Here is a 13,699-nt window from a genome sequence, read left to right on the forward strand (position 1 = left end):
TGAATGATTGAGAGATAGTACACCAGGAGCAACAACTTCCGCCTCAATGCGAGCGTGTCTAGCCCAACCATCCCCGAGACAAAGATGGAAGGGTAGAGGTAAGGGTATAATCCATAGGCTTTTTTATACAACCAACGATACTTTATACTTTCATTAGTTCATTACCAATCTACTTGGGATAATTATATTATTTGCAGGTAAATATTAAAACAATTTATTATTCCTCTATAACAGTGCCCCAATAACAGCCGCCGCCATCACAGACATTGACACTGACTAGTGTTGCGAGAGCATACTGCCTATATATATTACTGAACACCACACACCCAAATAAATTTTCAACAACCTAAACCTTTAAGGTCCATTTCCAACCGCAGCTGCACTACTGTTCATTTTACTATGGAAATTGACAGTAACAGCGACGCGTTCAGTACCAGTAGTGCAGCTGCGGTCAGAAATGGAATGTTACCCTTACTATACTTTACTCAACACTTTAGCAATCTCCTCATGTGCCTTAGGCATATCCTTATCTCCCCATCCCCAAAGATTGGTTCCATCTCCAGTCCTCTCCACCCTCTTAGCTATAACATCGTTTCCAACAGTTTTCAAGTCATACGCCCACCCGAGCCAGGCGAAAAAATCTATGAAAAGTGTAGTAAAGTTTACGACATTATTACCCAGTTCTGCTGCTCTATAGTCCCAGGGGAAAACGTGATGGTAATTGTGGTATCCTTCCCCTAAAGTTGCTAAGGATACTGAGATGCTCTGCGAAGGTGAGATGTATCTGTCGTAAGGTTTGTTACCAAAGGCGTGGGCAGCGCTGTTGACCAGGAATGTGACGTGGTGGGATATTATAATTCGGAGGATGGTCAGGTGCCATGCTGAGGCGAAGGTCTCGTTCCAGAAGTACATGGGGATGAGGGTTGGTACGATGAAACTCATTGTGCCGATGAATGCGGTTGAATATCTGGAAAAGGGTAAATCAGTGTGTTATATCCAGTTTCTAACCAAACCTGGACCTAGACCTAGAGCACTTGGCGTCACCCAAGATCTCCTAAGACATGATGCTGCCTTTTCGTGGCACTTTAATCTTATTTTGTGTTTTCTTTTTTATTATGTATTGTCTCGTTTGTTTGTGCTTCCGAATAAATTATATTATATTCTATTCTATTCTATTCTATTCTAAGGCTGCTTTTCAAAATTGTCACACGCTAGTCTACATCATGAGCACCATGTGTGTGCAAATATAAATCTTACTTAAAATCATGAAATTTAAATCGACATCATACCTACGCCATGACCTTTGTCAGCGCTCTAAACTATTCTAAAGAACCGAAACGTCAGGCGTTCTTGGAGTCCAAAGAATAACAAAACAAGTTAAAGGTATATTTTTTTCTGACACACATATTCTATCTACTTCTCGAGACCTTTGTGAGTCTAAACTTGATGTGTTTATGTTTTTCCATCGAGGAGTTTCTTTGGTTACCTTCCGACTGCATCATCAGTTCATCAGCTCCATGTTAGCATACAGTATGTAACTGAACGAAAAGCAATTACTCAAACCCGTTAATGTTTAGGTCATACTAAGCAACTTTTACTATGGGACCAATCCCGATATCGCGAAAAAAAAAAATTGACTCTCCCATAGGAAATTTCAACATCAAACCAGGGGCCTTATTCGACATGCCACTTTTGACGTCGCATGTTGAAGTTCATTTGAATCTGAACAATCATGGGTTGTCGAATAGGTAAAGTGTGTCACCTGTCAGTGAATCTCATGTAAACAAATCATTTCATCGCTAGACTTGGTTGTCTATTGGTATGGCCGCCATGTTTGGATTTATGACATTTAAAAGGGGATTCTATGGCATAGAGTAAACTGCATTTCTATTTTCTATAGTTTTTTGATTCCCCTACTCGACGCAAGATGGAGTTAACAGTCAAATTTCGATCTTGGCGTTATAAAAATAAACCGCAAGAACATGACATGCAGTTGCGTTGGTGTAGATCTATCATGAAAACGAATATATGACAATTGTCCAGAATTAAAAAAAACTTGACAATAAACATACAGCAATACATATACCACTAAATGTCAAAAAGAAAACAGATTTAGTATAATTACTAGGTAACAAATTATATATAAAGTTTAAATTTTAAACCAATCGTCGTGGGTCCTAACCCCGGCTCTTAGCAATGAACTTCTTGTAACTTGTGTGAAAAATATCATTTGATATTACACCAATTACTTTATGGTGAAGTAAAATATCATGAGTCATGAGGAAGACGGAGTAGCCAGTAGCCACAATAAGCTATATTTTTGTCCTCTGGGTTAGATGGCAGTGAAATAGGGAGAGATAGTGAAGAATGCGGCAAAATAAGCATTTATTGTGTTGTTAGTAGTTAGTAGACTAGTTTTTTTTTTCTAAAAATGAAAATTGACGCAACAGCAAGCTCATAGCCCCCTATGAGCCAGTCTGTTAGGTGCAGGCTTAAGGGCTAATCCCGGGGGAAGCGGAGCGTCGGCGACTAGCTGGTGCATCTGCTTATTAACCTCTTCTCACTTTTACCTCAGGTCCTTTGATTAATAAATTAAGGTAAAATTCGTAAGAACTAGTGCCTGTGTCATATTCTAAATTGGACGCTATGCCTAATTAGTTGTTATAAATTAAATACAATAATTATTTATTTAATTAAATTTATAACAACGCAACGTGGGGTTATTCATGATGAATTTTAATGGCTTATATAAGACAGCGGTCGTATATTGCCTCAGAAATTTGGATTTTGTCAGTTTGAATGAACAGCAAACTGGAGACATTGAGATTAATTTTAAACTTATTATTTTAGGTGTTCGTAAGAAATAAGGTATTGACAGACATTGACGGAAAATCGCGAAAACCCGGCCAGGTGCGTCGGACCACGCAAAACGGAGGAGGATTCCATACTTACTTCTTCTACCATGTATCCATATGCCAAAATAGCAACAAAAAAGCCGAACAAAAATACCGTTTCTTCGCAGCACTAGATTTCAGTCCTTTTTTTAGAAAAGTAATATGTTTAGGTACATAATATATATATATATATATATATATATATATATATATATATATATATATATATATATATATATGTAAGTAATTTTGTTATGTGAAACTTATATGTTGTGTTACGAGACTTACGAGTAGGTAACTTTAAACTTTAACAGCCTAACAGATCCCAATAAGGCCTAGTTTACCCTCTGGGTTGGAAGGTCAGATGGCAGTTGCTTTCGGAAAAACTAGTGCCTACGCCAATCCTTGAGATTAATTGTCAAGCGAACAATAGGTTCTCATGATCCGTGGCAAAATCGAGATAACGCGAGGAAGAATAACTTTGTCACAAGAATATTTGGCCAAATATAAATCCTTACTCTCGTGTATTTGACCTACCTACTCGTATTGAGTCGTATTTTGCCACCTAGTAGCCTCGAATTGGTTGTTATATGTGGCTTTCCATAAACTAAGGGTCCTTATGCTTCAATAAGGACGTTTTCATGGGGTCCCGTTGTTTCCCATAAAGTTTTAAGTCATAATGTATTGTTTGTCATATTATCATTACTCATAAAACTGAAACCGTTAACATTTCAAGATTTTAGTTAGGTTATCCTATAGATAGGTTAGGTTAGGTTAGATTTGTTTTATGGCAATCCTGAAAAGTGACGCGTTTCTGAACCAAATGAATTATGACTAACGAAAATTCGAGCAAACAATACATTATGGCTTAAAACTATCTGGGAAACAATAGAAACCCCGTTTTCATCTGAAGTTGCAATAGAAATTGAAAAAGCCACATTTTTTCAAGCTTTTACTTAGTTTCATCTGTCCCGTTGGTTGTATGTCTGTTCCAATGTAGTTCCAATCAAATCATGCAAATTAAATCCCAACAAAAACATAAATGTGAAATGAGAGCCAAGTTCAATATTGAGAATACGTGTCGTTGTTGACTCGCCGACAAAAGAATTGAGATCTATATGGGTGCCAAGTTCTGTGCTGTGTAGAAAATCCTGAAATTATAAAGGATTTGTCTTGGCTAGTTTTTACGTATAGGCATATAGGTAATATATATTTTTCTGTTAGTTTTTCAAAAACTTGGTTTGTTGTTAAAAACTAGCCAAGACAAATCCTTTATAATTTCAGGATTTTCTACACAGCACAGAACTTGGCACCCATATAGATCTCAATTCTTTTGTCGGCGATTTAACAACGACACATATTCTCAATATTGAACTTGGCTCTCATTTCACATTTATGTTTTTGTTGGGATATCATTACTTTTTGTACAGAAATTACTATAGTATTCATCATGAAAGCAGTTTGCCTAAGCTGAAAAGGAGACCCTCGCTAACGCGCGGTTAATTGTCAAAAAGTTTCAGTTTCACATTTTTTCTTTTGTATACGCCTTATAGTCTACTTTCATTCCAAATATCAAGTTTCTAAGTAATCTAGAAGTGGGTTAGGTTTTTGGTCTATAAGTATTTTTTTTTTCCATCGATATATCAATAATTTCCAGTTTTCAGATTTTTCCCTCTATATGCACCTAATAGTCTACCTTGATGCCAAATATCAAGTTTCTAAGTCATCTAGAAGTGGGTTAGGTTTTTGGTCTATAAGTATTAATTATTTTTTTTCCATCGAAATATCAATAATTTCCAGTTTTCACATTTTTCCTTCTATATGCACCTAATAGTCGACTTTGATGCCAAATATCAAGTTTCTAAGTGATCTAGAAGTGGGTTAGGTTTTTGGTCTATAAGTATTAATTATTATTTTTTCCATCAAAATATCAATCATTTCCAATTTTCACATTTTTCCTTCTATATACACCTAATAGTCTACCTTGATGCCAAATTTCAAGTTTCTAGGTCACCTGGAAGTGGGTTAGGTTTTTGATCTATATGTCAGTCAGTCACAAAAATGCCGGTTTTTAAAGGTTAATTTATCAATAACTGTTTGAGCTATGTTTATGAAATAGTGTATTTTGAACAAGCTAAGGGACTTGAATACATGTGCCAAATTTCATGTGTGTAGGTTAAGTAGGTTTCAAGTTGTGAAGGGGTCAAAAGTAGCTCGAAATGGTTCGTGTAATATTACACACGGTTGCTGCGTCGCCAGTTCCTTTTTCTTTGAACTTGGCTGGACACGCTACCGCGTGTCTAGATTTGACCCACTTCTCGGGTGTTCAATGAAGCTGAAAATTTACATAAGTACATAATATGTAATATGGGTGACAATACAATATTTTTATGGTTACCATCGAGCTGATCTGATGGTGATGATACAAACAGTGGTCTTTTAAGTCTTTTTAACTTTGTGATAAAACAACGCAACTTAATTATATTTGAAAATATTTAAAGAAAAATACAGTCAGAAATTAGAAATTTTGTTATCTAACCTCTCTATCACTCTTGCATATTCGAGCGATAAAGAGGCAAATAGCTGAGTTTCGATTTTCGCACTTCCCGATAGGCCCCTTTGTAAACAAACCGCCTTGATGTGTCTATGTCAAATTTTTAATTGTCTGTGAAAACTTGTTAAAAAAAAGTTTAAAACAAAGGCGTAGGCAAAGAGTACTATAATATGTATATAGCTGGTCAACCAAATCTTGTCAGTAAAAAAAGGCACGAAATTCAAATCTTCCATGGGACGATATCCCTTCGCGCCTACATTTTTCAAAATTGCCGCCTTTGTCTACTGTCAAGATCTGGTTGACCAAGTATACCTATATAGCGCTGGCGGTACACCGAGAAATTCAGTAAAATGCTGCAAATGATGTTAAAGGTATGAAAATCGGTACGATTGATCTGTAGAACATTTGAAACAATTTGACCCGAAGCACCAACAAATAAAAAGAAAACGAGAGGAGTTATGACGTCATCTTTTTTTGTAAGGAATAAAAAAATATTGTTTAAAAACCTATCGTGTTTGGTATTAAACGAAAGGGCTTTAGGAGCCGATTCCAAACATATATCACATCATTACATTTCAGTATTTTTTTTTTATTATAATATAAATAATTTTCAAAACATACCAATTAAGTTTGGATTTCTCCAGATACAATACGGCAAATTTTTTTTTGTAAAATATACCTCTAATCTTATACCTAATATCCTCATATCTAACCCTAATAAAGCAATTTTGAAATTATATACATTTAGGTTTTTTTTTTATTTTTCAATTTTACATAGTGTGATCTATGAATCTCTCAATTAAATATTTAAAAAGAAAGCATAAAATTAATATATAACGGTTTTTTTTCAGAAAGTCGCTTATATCTCGGAATCTATAAGTCGTAGTAAAAATTGTCTATGTAATAATTAAGAAAGAATTAACCGAAAAAACTCACCTTTAACGTCCCCCCTTTCCCGAGTTCTCCGCCCCCGACTCATCATAACTTTTTCTTACTTAAAGCTTAGATATTACCAAAGGAACATGTAATAGTATTTTATGCAACTGTTGTTTAAGAGAGGTCAAAAAAGGCGAGTGGCGTGAGTAACAATAACAACAAACAACAACCGAAAATTGTTAATAAAGACGCCACTAGTATTTTTTGACTCAGTTAAACAACGTTGCATACAATACTTTTTCTACGACCAAGCACTTACTTTGAAATGCAATGAAATAATAATAAAAATGGATGATGATGATTGTTTCATGTCCTAATGTGATAGGTTGTTCAGTGCGTGGGATTCTTAAGGGGAACGAAAATTTTATTATTTTTGCGCTACGACGCACGGTTTAGGAGATACAGCCCTATAAATATTTTTCTTCCTCTTTTTCTTTTTTTTTCTTTTTTTTTTCTTTTTTTGTGTTTTTTAAATCTTACTTAGGGGTTCCTTAAAGGGGAACGAAAATTTGATTATTTTTGCGCTACGACGCACGGTTTAGGAGATACAGCATTATAAATTTTTTTTTGTGTTTTTTAATCTCTTTTTTGTGTTTTTTTTAAATATTAATTAGGGTTTCTTACAGAGGAATGAACATTTTAATATTTTTGCGCTACGACGCACGGTTTAGAAGATACAACCCTATAAAAAAAAATCTTTATTTTTTTGTTTTTTGTGTTTTCTAAATATTACTTAGGAGTTTCAAAGGGGAACGAAAATTTGATTATTTTTGTGCTACGACGCACGGTTTAGGAGATACAGCCCTATAAAGATGAAAATAATCGTACCATTAACCAAAACATGTATATGGTTTACTCATCTGTCAAAAATGACAATTAAAATTAGATTGGAAACAATGTATTCCATACAATATTTTTTAAGTGGTGATTACACGAAGTATCGTAAAAGTGCCAAAAAGATACTGCGTGTATGCACAAATATTTTTTTTGGGGAATAGACTAAAGACTTGTGTTGATAACTATAAGTTAGGGGTTTAAAGGTGTGTGCACGACCCTTTAAATGACAAATAAAAGTACGGGAGTAGAAAAAGCAAGTTTCAATACTCTTATTTTACCCGAATGACATTATTACTCGTATTGAGTAATTCGGCAGGGCTATTATTACACTTTGTAAAATTGAAAAATTAAAAAAAAAACCTAAATGTAAATAATTTCAAAATTGCTTTATTAGGGTTAGATATGAGGATATTAGGGATAATTTGAGGTATATTTTACAAAAAAAAAATTATGGTATTGTATCTGGAGAAGCCCAAACTTGGTATGTTTTGAAAACTATTTTTATTATAATTTAAACAAAATGACTGAAATGTAACTATGTGATATATTTTTAGCATTGGCTCAGAAAGCCCTTTCGTTTAATACCATACACGATAGGTTTCTAAACATTTTTTTTTATTTCATACAAAAAAACATGACGTCATAACTCCTCTCGTTTTTTTTATTTGTTGGCGCTTCGGGTCAAATTGTTTCAAATGTCCTAAAGATCAATCGTACCGATTTTCAGACCTTTAACACCATTTGCAGCATTTTACTGATTTTCGCGGTGTACCGCCAGCGCTAGAAGTGGGCAGCAAAGAGTAGTATAATATATAGAACAGTCGGCAGTCAACGTTTGTTCCTAATAAATATAACATTGATGAATCAAGGCGGTTTGTTTAAAGAGGGCCTGCCGCGATACCAATTTCGTTATCTGCCACCATTAAATTTCGCTCGTATATGCAAGAGTGATAGAGAGGCAGATAACGAAATTTCCCCCCACCCCCCTTTGGATGGTTCTTGTTTGAGTTATAATGTCACTGTATTGAGGACTCAACCTTTCCATTTTTAAAGTGTTTTTATATCGACATGACACTGGCTACTGTAGTAAATGCCAAAAAAGAAAAAAAAAACGCTGTCATAGTAATCGTCAATCGAAATAAACAACGTACAAATATCCAAGAAAAATTTGCAAAATAGTATATGATAAATATGTAAAACATCATTAATTATCGAATTAAGATTACATACAACTTTGTGTAAAAAAAATTGAGGCAATTATACAGCCCGATTATACGGGTTACATCTTGAAAAAGATGATTATCTTGGAAAGAAGAGTAAATATACATAGGTGAACATAATGGTGAACAAAGGTATAGTCAAATAGGTAGGGACATAATTCAGGGTTTGCTTGTCTGGTCCACGCATGCTGTACCTATCACGACCACGGCACGGCCGTCTCCTGCTAACTTTTCGCTATAATAGTAAAATCATAGGTCTAATACCTATGATTTTAATATTATAGCGAACAATATTTCATGTTCATGATCCTGAATTTAAGACTTTAGCTTAGATTTATGGCGTGCGGCCTAGCGCGCGTTGCCTCTATGAGGAGCTGTCAAAGCGCTTTATATCTGTATGCTTTTGATGATGCGGATCAGCATTCTTATCCAGCGGGGCAAGCGGGCAGCCTGGAGAAGGGCACCCTACCGCACTTGGTAGGTCACTACACTCACTACCAGGATTTAGGGCTAATAATTTATTTATAAGTTTTTAATACCTTTAAACGAGCAATTCTTGTAAATTTATTTATTTATTTATATGTATATATATTTCGGGGATCTCGGGAACGGCTCTAAACGGATTTAGATGAAATTTGCTATATGGAGGTTTACGGGGGCGCAAAATCGATCTAGCTAGGTTTTATCTCTGGGAAAACGCATTTTTGGGTTATTATATGTTTCCCGAGCAAAACTCGGTCTCCCAGACATTAAGTTTTTAATTTAAGTGTTTTTATCATGTTTCATATTTAAACTTACAGATGTGAATCACCAGCAGAGTTTTTGTAGAGGTGTGGTTTTCTTATTTCCTGTTACCAACCTGAAACACCATACCTACTTAAATATCAGAAAATAATAAAGTGAAGAAAATTAAATAAAGTTGAATGCTTAAAAACTTTAATGTTTTATTAAAATTAAACGAAAAAAAATGTGTAAACTGAAATAGATCTAATTTTTTTATTTGTAGTTGAATAACATATATGTATTTAATCTCCTTTAATTAAAAATCATCTCTGAGTAGATACATATTAAACAATAGGTACTTTTAGGTCTTGGTAGTAATGTTAGGTCTTATGACCTACTGTATTTGACTATATTACTTACCAAGACCGAAGCCTGACCTGTCAGTCACCAACTATTTTGATGCTCTTTGTAGGTAGCATCAAAATAGTTGGTGACTGACAAAGTTACCAAGTTACTAAGGTAGTAGGTACCTATATAGTAGGTAGCAGTAGCGCAATATTTAGTCAAAATATTTTGACTAATTTAGATTACTTTTATGCCAAAAAAGTAATACAAGCTATTCATGTTCCACTTAGTAATAAAATACGGACTTTTCTGAATATGTGGTTTACGAAATGTGTTAAGAGCCAACAGGAGTGGTCATTTCTCCATACAAACGTACTCGACTGTTTCCTCCGTGGGTTTTGAAGCTAGAGCAATGATTTTTTTAACACAGATTAATATTGTCAATAATGGTGTCGGACCGTTTTGCTTTTTTTGATATTTTTGTTTTTTAAGGCGCTAGAGCCCTTCAAAAATGGCCAAAATGGCCTAATTGACTATGCCGCAATGAGAGGCGTGGTATTCAAAACTGATATCAATTAGCCAAAAAAGCAAAACGGTCCGACACAGATAATTTCATAATCATTTAGATTTCCAAATTTGGTTACGATTGGTTAAGTTTTGGAGGAGGAAACAGTTAAAAGTAAACAGGAAACAGGAGGTTTCGTACTCGACCTCGATATTTGAGATTTTTACGCAGGATTTTTCACCTTGTCCTTATCGCATTAGTTTTAGGTGCCGCTTCCGTTAGCGAGACGGGTATATTTACCTAAAATATTTAAATCTCAGCTCCAACAGGAGGCTCTTAAGGTACAACTTGTGGTTTATTAACGTGGTTTAGAAATAGGCAGCTTGAGTTGAGAGAGGTGATGAGTAAATTGTTTAATTTTTTTACAATTTTGAGCGTTTATAGGAGAATGTGTGGAGCAAGCATTATTTGACGTGTAGGTGTGGGTTCAACAAAAAGATCGCTTGTCAATAAGGCATTCTTGCTGTTAAAATTCAATTATTAATAGCCTTTATCGACCATCAGCAATGTAGTCCCTTTTTGATTGATGGAAATTGTCACGTAAGTTCCACTACTCGCCGCCGCATCGCCTACAGCGCATTCGTTGGTCTATCGCTCACAAGATGTCATTAATTCATGTAAACTTACGTACTGAAAAAAAAAAGTTTTACTCTTTGCTATAAATTACCCTTTCGCACGTCAAAAACTCCAAGATGGTGCCGAAGGTCATAGAGAACCAAGTCTACCTTTGGAATCATTACTTGTCAAAATTTGACATTAGCAATCCACAGTTAGGTGACAACCAAACCAAACCATTATAAACCTTAAAGTAATAATAAAACAAAGTTGTTTTTTGTTAAATTATTGTTTGTACCAAATGAACTTCAGCACTTGATGAACTTCAAATGAACTTCAGCAGTTGAATTTCAAATGACGCGAAATCTGACAGTTGCACATGTCGAATAGGGGCCCAGTAAAATGTATGAAACATCCAAATTTTTTTCCGCGCTTTCGGGGTTGGTCCCGTAGTAAAAGTTGCTCAGTATGTCCTAAACATTAACGGGTTTGAGTAATTGCTTTTCGTTAGTTTCCTACTGTATTATTGCATCGTCATCAGAATTACGTAAGTACACCGAATTTCGTCTGATTCAGATATTTTGCAAGGATTGAAGCAGATATTCAAAATATACGTTAGCTAAAATTGTGTAAAAATACGTACTTTTTCTGAAACATCAACAGCTTATTCTCCTTAAGATCCGACACATCGATCCTCCTCATCCTCTTCTTTGCTTCCGGGTGCTTTTTAACCAGCAACCACCCAATATGCGAGAAGAAGAATCCTCTAGTCGAGTTATGAGGGTCTCCGTCCGTGTCAGAGAACTTATGGTGGAGTCTGTGGTCTCTAGCCCAGTGGAAGATGGAGTACTGGCAGGCGAAGGATTGGAGCAGCATCAGGATTATCTGGAGAGGGAAGGTGGCCTTGTAGGTTCTGTGGGCCCAGAGGCGGTGAGCGCCGGCTGTAGTCCCCACTATGGCAGCTTCGTGGAGAATGAAAGCTGGAAAATACGGATTTTGTTAGAATATTTTTTAACCTTTTGAACGCCACGCCTATCGTGTGCGGCGCGTCATAGTGAACCTTGTCGGAATGTACGAAGGTTGATATTGGACAACTGCTTTTTTGGGGTCGGTAATAAAACTGTCAACACATCAGCTGTTACTAATAAATAATATTTTCATATTAAAGTTAAAAGGAATTAAAATAATAATTAAAGTTAAAGGAATTAATATGATATAATTTTTGGCTGCGCTGTTGGTTTCGGCCTCACGCATGCCTCCCAAAAGTCCGGGACCCCATGGTCCCGAGATGTGGAAAGGAGAAACAAATAATAATAAATTAAAAGATATATGTTACTTGAATGTTCAAATTACAGAATGTCGTTTTACATAAAAGGAGAGTGTATTTTCAATTGTATTGCAGCGACTAGGTTCGTGTGATTCTAAAAATGATAAAATTATAAGTGCAACTTTAGGTTAATAATTAAAGTAATAACATAATAATATGAACACCTAATAATATAGTCGCCCACTTCGCTTCAGAAATCGCCAGATATATCCCATAAGCGCCTGCCGTGTGCAAATATGCGAACATGGCTATATTAATGTAGGAGGCCTCGAATTTCATCGGCGAGGCCTGAGGAGCGATCAGACGTTCGCAGGCCTCGCCCTTTATACGCCCCTCGTCGCGGGCATTTGGAGTCATTTTGGAAGCTGTAAAAAATAATATTTCTGTTATTTAAAGTCACGTGAGTTCAGGGGGCCTAAGAGCCCACACACCACAATTGACCAGACAACAGTCCGTCTACTAGGGTAAATGGACTGTTGTCCTATTTAACTACCTACCCTACACTATGGACACGCATACTTTCTTGCAAACGAGTTGACCAGTAGGCAAGGCAGCACCTATAGCAAGACCCCTCACAAATAGCTTTTGGGGCTTCTAGGCTCTTATAACTCCTTGATCTTGATTAGGGCTTGCAATTCGGATCCGAAATGCATGAAATTATCCGGATCTGGATCCGGATCCGCGGGTCCTCCCATACATTTCAGATCCGTCGTGCAAACCCTAATCTTGATAGCTGGCTTGATCTTGAGCCTGCTCATAATTTAATGAATGAAATAAGTAAGTATAATGCCCTCAACTGCGCGTTTACCTTATCACTACATAGTATAAAACAAAGTCGCTCCCCGCTGTCTGTCTGTCCCTATATGTATGCTTAGATCTTTGAAACTACGTAACTAATTTAAATGCGGTTTTAAATAGATAGTGGTGATTCAAGATGACGGTTTTGCGAAAGAGAATTTAAAATGTCACTCTATTCTCTTTGACCCGTGCGAAGCCGGGGCGGGCCGCTAGTTATTAGTAAAATATAGGTCTAAATACTCTAAATAAATAAACGAAATGTATTGTTCATCGACACCGGACGTAAAGTGCTGCCTAATAGCAGCGCCATTTGGTGAGATCGCGCTTAAAATATTGTAGAAAATAAGGAACACTATCTTAACTATCTATTCACCAAATGTTATAAAATCATGAAAAAAAAGTCAAAGAAAAATCGGCCCAGGGACCCGTTTCTCAAAAGCTTGTAACTTGCAAGTAATACAAGCCGATGTCACTTTTTGACAGCTTTTGTTAGAAAGGGACTTCCACTAGTATTACAAGTTACAAGCTTTTGAGAAACGGGGCCCAGATACTACTGATAATTAAAAACACAAATAACGAGTAACTTAGAATATAGGTACTTACTTACATATGTCTGTTCAACAAAAAACGAAGATTAACAATGATTTCCCAGTGCCCTTTTACGTTAACAAGCCAGTATACGACAGAAAAACCCACGACCCACGTTAACAAGGTCAAGATCAAGATATTTGACCCTGTTAAAAAAATACAAGCACGGTTCTATAGTCTTATTCAAAATATAAATAGTTTTTAGGGTTCCGCCCGTATCTAAGAGTAAAAACGGGACCCTATTACTAAGACTTCACTGTCCATCTGTCTGTCACCAGGGGCCTTATTCGACAAGCATCGTTTGACGTATCGTGTTGAACTCCCGTTGAATCTGAACAATCCTGTGTCAAAATTTAA

The 13,699-nt window shown here is 35.9% G+C and overlaps 1 protein-coding gene across 1 annotated transcript; it reads right to left on the reverse strand.

The window, feature by feature from the left end:
- Positions 1-474: 474 nt before the first annotated feature.
- LOC134662705 (acyl-CoA Delta(11) desaturase-like) lies at positions 475-12,321 on the reverse strand. Its single transcript, XM_063518977.1, has 3 exons — positions 12,121-12,321; positions 11,273-11,609; positions 475-967 (listed from the first exon to the last, which is right to left on the reverse strand). The coding sequence occupies exons 1-3, from the start codon at positions 12,311-12,313 to the stop codon at positions 475-477; spliced, it is 1,023 nt and encodes a 340-aa protein (XP_063375047.1). The 5' UTR covers positions 12,314-12,321.
- Between the last annotated feature and the right edge of the window lie 1,378 nt (positions 12,322-13,699).

The sequence above is a fragment of the Cydia amplana genome, chromosome 3 (genome assembly GCF_948474715.1).
Source record: "Cydia amplana chromosome 3, ilCydAmpl1.1, whole genome shotgun sequence".
Lineage (NCBI taxonomy): Eukaryota > Metazoa > Arthropoda > Insecta > Lepidoptera > Tortricidae > Cydia > Cydia amplana.

Excerpts from the sequence above, each read along its gene's own strand:
- LOC134662705 (XM_063518977.1), bottom strand. The coding sequence starts at position 12,313 with ATGACTCCAAATGCCCGCGACGAGGGGCGTATAAAGGGCGAGGCCTGC. Across the intron at positions 11,610-12,120 it reads GTGGGCGACTATATTATTAG|CTTTCATTCTCCACGAAGCT; the intron begins GTGTTCATATTA and ends CGTATTTTCCAG. Across the intron at positions 968-11,272 it reads CTGTTGATGTTTCAGAAAAA|ATATTCAACCGCATTCATCG; the intron begins GTACGTATTTTT and ends ACCCTTTTCCAG.